This window comes from Trachurus japonicus, chromosome 9 (genome assembly GCF_045865225.1).
Source record: "Trachurus japonicus isolate A0001 chromosome 9, Traja_1.0".
Taxonomy (NCBI): Eukaryota; Metazoa; Chordata; class Actinopteri; order Carangiformes; family Carangidae; genus Trachurus; species Trachurus japonicus.
This window is the reverse complement of record NC_140915.1, coordinates 32,397,688-32,401,741: the sequence shown is the minus strand read 5'-3', so window position 1 is coordinate 32,401,741 and position 4,054 is coordinate 32,397,688. Positions and strand designations below refer to the sequence as shown.

The window sequence follows — 4,054 nt, the reverse complement described above, 5'->3', positions numbered from 1 at the left end:
ATCAATACTGGTGTCAATACCGGAGTGCCAGGAGAGGATAGAAGGGAAGAGAGCCAGAAAACAAGACACATAATGGGAAACATGTCAGCCCGGCTCGCATGCAGCTGCAAATCAAATGAAATGTATTAACATCTTGAGCACAATGCATAGAGTGAGAGAGATTTCTTGTTCTGCACGTGATGCAGCAGTCATTGATTTTCTCATCACACACACCATTTTTCATCAATTGTCAATTGTTTCTTTTAATTATACAGTCATTATCACACAGAATGCCTAGTACCCATATTATGTCTTTACACAAACAATGCATAATCATAATGATAGGAATAATCAATACAAAATTCATTATGAAAATTGACTTCATCACTTCTGCTGGACCTGACAGATTTGTACAACTCAGAAAATATCAGTCCTGAGATTAGACTCATGAGTTTTGAATACAGTTAGTTTGTGTGGTTCGTAGCACAGTGAACCAAAATGCATATTTTTTTTCTGTCAATTGGAAACAATTGTTTTATGGGCGAGAGAAGAATCCTAGGTAAGAAGAGAGAGGAATTCATGCAATGGGCCTCAGGACAAGATTCTCTCTTCATGATTGTTTGCCTTTTTTTTGTGGTAGTGCTTCTTCGCATCACTGCACTACAGTGGTGTACCAAATGCAAATCAGGTTAACTGGACAAACAGCATCTGCAACTCTGTAGCTCTTGAACTCTTCCAGTCAGAAGTCAGTAAATGATCAGGTCATTGCCATAACGCACTCAAACATACACATACACTCAAAGATGCACACATACAATATACTAAACGCTTTACAAGCTACATAACAATAATTTTAAAAAAACAACAACTAGCAAGTAAAAAGTGGCTTTGTTGGTTTGTATTTGATGGCGATCTAGGTTGTCTAAGAATATGGTCAGTCTCTACAGAGCTGACTTCTACTGTGGCCGAGGTCCCAGTGTTACGTCAAGTCGTACACGGCTAACCTGGCTGACCCTGCCACTGTTCTCATGTCAGTCAGGGTGATAATTAGCTCTCTCCAAATATATCCCTCCTTTCCAGTCTTATTTTCTGTGCACATAATTATATTGTACTATGCCCCCAAGTATTTTCTTCACTGCTGCAGAATCCATCATATCACATTAGAGATAAAGCCACGTAATCCCGTGGAAAATTGCACTTTTAGTCTCTTAAAGGTGGAGTGAGCAGCTCAGACCTCACATTCTATGGATCCTGATATGGTGCATGTGCACGGCCTGGTCTCGTTCACCAAGGAGTCCATAGTCTCTGAGTTTGAGTGGTAGCTCAGGTAGTACTCTTGCAACTGGGAGTTAAGATCCTGCTCCTGCTTGCGGGCCTTTTTCCTGCGCTTATGGTTGACTGAGTGCTGCTGCAGCTGCCTCATGGTGTTGGGGTAGTGCCTCCACGAGACATAAATAACCAGGAGGATCAATGACACTGACAGGAACAGGGCTACGCTGCCTGCAATGATTTTATGGAAAGCCATATGTTCAAACTGAGGCTCAGGGATAAATGATGTTGGGGGTTCAGAGGAGATGGGTGTTGTAGAGCTCATGGTTGTGGACTCTGTTGTCTTTCGGTCTGTCCAACTAGGATGGACTGACGATGGGGTTAATCTCTGCACAGGGGACTCACTCCGAGTCAGGTCTGTAAACCAAGAGGGAGAGGGGTGAGGTGAGACATTCACAACTTCGGCTGGTGTCAGAAGGATCAGAGCTGTGGTCGTGAACACATTCGACATGGCCACACATGTAGAGTGATTTCTCACTACGTCCACCACTCGTTCTCCCTGCACAGACTTGGGGTTGCTGCATATCATGCTGATGTCTTTGGAGTCTCTGAAGGTTCGGAGCCACGTCATGAGAGGGCAGATGCTGGGGCTGCAGTCCCAGGCGTTACCGGCCAGGCTGATGGTGGTCAGGGAGGTCCACGCTGCCACCGCTTCCACAGGTACACTACTCAGCTTGTTGGATTCAAGGTTGAGTATTTGTAAGTTTGGCATGCACTGGAAAACAGCTGGGTCCAACATTTGGATTTCATTCCCTGACAGATCCAACTTCTGCAGTTTGTGCCAGGTCCAGGGCACGCCTTGACTGATGGATCGAATGCGGTTCCACTGTAAATAAAGAGCTTGGAGGTCGTTAAGGCGCGGAAAAATAAAGAAGTTAATCCTGGAAAATTGATTGTGCTCTAAATGAAGCTCTTTCAACTTGAACAGGCCTAAGAACGTTGTACGAGTGAGGCTCCGCAAACGATTATAACCCAGGTCCAGAAACTCCAGGCTGCGGCATTCTAGAAAGGTGCGAATGAAGATTTGTCTCAGTCCATTAGAGCGAAGGTGGAGATTTTGAAGCTTGCGCAGACCATAAAAATGTCCTGGTTGCAGATATTGCAGTTGATTGTAGGATAAGTCCAGATTCCGTAGGTTTGGTATGGCACTGAATGTGTTATTGTGCAGATGGTTGATCTTGTTAGAGCTGAGGATCAGTTCCTTCAGCCTGCGCACACCATGGAAGGCTAAAGCATCAACTGCATTGATGGAGTTGTGGTCCAAGTAAAGCCAAATGAGCTGATTGAGATGAGCAAACTGGTAGGGCAACAGAACCAGCAAGTTGTTGTAACGCATAGACAGACCCTGGCATCCAGTGGTGATGTTTTCTGGGATGTCTTGGAAGATGCCAGACTCGCAATAAACAATCTTTCCTTCGCATCGGCAACTGGCAGGGCACATCCGCTCCCCCTTGCTGAGCAGCAGCAAAACAGCTGCCTGCAGAAGAAGACATGATATCCTCCAGTCCAACATCACCGAACCTGTTGGGGGTACAGTGGGGGCACAGGCAATCAAAGAGATGACTTGGCTTTAGAAAAATGTGAGCTGAGAGATGTTTAAATAAGTAAAGGTGAGAAATGTCTTCTTCAAACAGGAGATCATGTAGTGAGGAGCAGTTTGAGCTCTGATGTCTGAGACACCAGACCTGCCTCATGAAGATTTGATGACACAGTCTGACGTTTGCCACTTTTAAGGTGATGTATATGAAAACATGTCAGGTGGAGGAATAATTTAAATAAATGCCCAAATAAAACAGCAGATTTCTGACATGCAAAAATTCAGTTTGGGAACTAATACATGTGTGAGAGGGAAAACTGATCGTTGCTGTCTAATGTGCTGTGAAGAGCATCAAGACGGGGAAACTGTGCCACAAAATAGTGAAGAAGAAGCGACTTACCCGTCTTTACTGAGGGAAGGAGTAATCCTCTAAAACAAATGGATAGAGAGCACATTAAACTGCTCGCAGATGAGGAAAATCGCAGTTCATGCAGCCTCGGAGTCGGTCCGCATATTGAGCATCACTTATGTCTTCAATTTGAGGAGAAAATCAAATAAAAGCAAGTTTTCCGCAGCGGTCCAACAGCCCTGATCTCCGTCTGACGCTCACAAACAGGACGCCTTCACACTTGGGTCGTAGTTGGAGACGCCGCTGTAGTTCAGCCCGCTCTGTGCACAATAAGCCATTTGAGCGCCAATAGACTGATGCACAATCCTCCTGTCCACGCAGCCTCTCTCTCTCTCTCTCTCTCTCTCTCTCTCTCTCTCTCTCTCTCTCTCTCTCTCTCTCTCCCCAACTCCCCTCCCCTCCCTCACCCCTTTCTGCTCTCTCAGAGGCGTAGGCGTCTGTAAGCACACATAAGAGCTTATAAATATACTATATATATCGACCATGTCAATCCGGACCATATTTCATTAATTCATTCAGTGTTTTTTTTTTTTTTTTTCAGAGGCCTGTATTATTAATTTTAAAAGCTGACAAATTTGGTCTGGAATATGGTTGTTTTTGCACTACTGTGTGTGTGTGTGTGTGTGTGTGTGTGTGTGTGTGTGTGTGTGTGTGTGTGTTGGCCCTGACTGTTAATTTATTTGTATTTTATTTTGTAAGATTTCAGTTTATTTGCTCATACTCTAAATTCCAGTGAGACGCCAGGAGCCAATGTATAAAGATGGTATCAAGCACAGCATAATGATACACACTGTTGGCCA

General features: G+C 44.5%; 1 protein-coding gene across 1 annotated transcript; it reads right to left on the bottom strand.

Annotated features, from left to right (window-relative positions):
• Window positions 1-234: 234 nt before the first annotated feature.
• On the bottom strand, window positions 235-3,517 carry lrrtm4l2 (leucine rich repeat transmembrane neuronal 4 like 2). The gene is made up of 2 exons (XM_085787447.1): window positions 3,246-3,517; window positions 235-2,829 (listed from the first exon to the last, which is right to left on the bottom strand). The coding sequence occupies exons 1-2, from the start codon at window positions 3,298-3,300 to the stop codon at window positions 1,208-1,210; spliced, it is 1,677 nt and encodes a 558-aa protein (XP_085643573.1). The 5' UTR covers window positions 3,301-3,517; the 3' UTR covers window positions 235-1,207.
• Window positions 3,518-4,054: the final 537 nt, after the last annotated feature.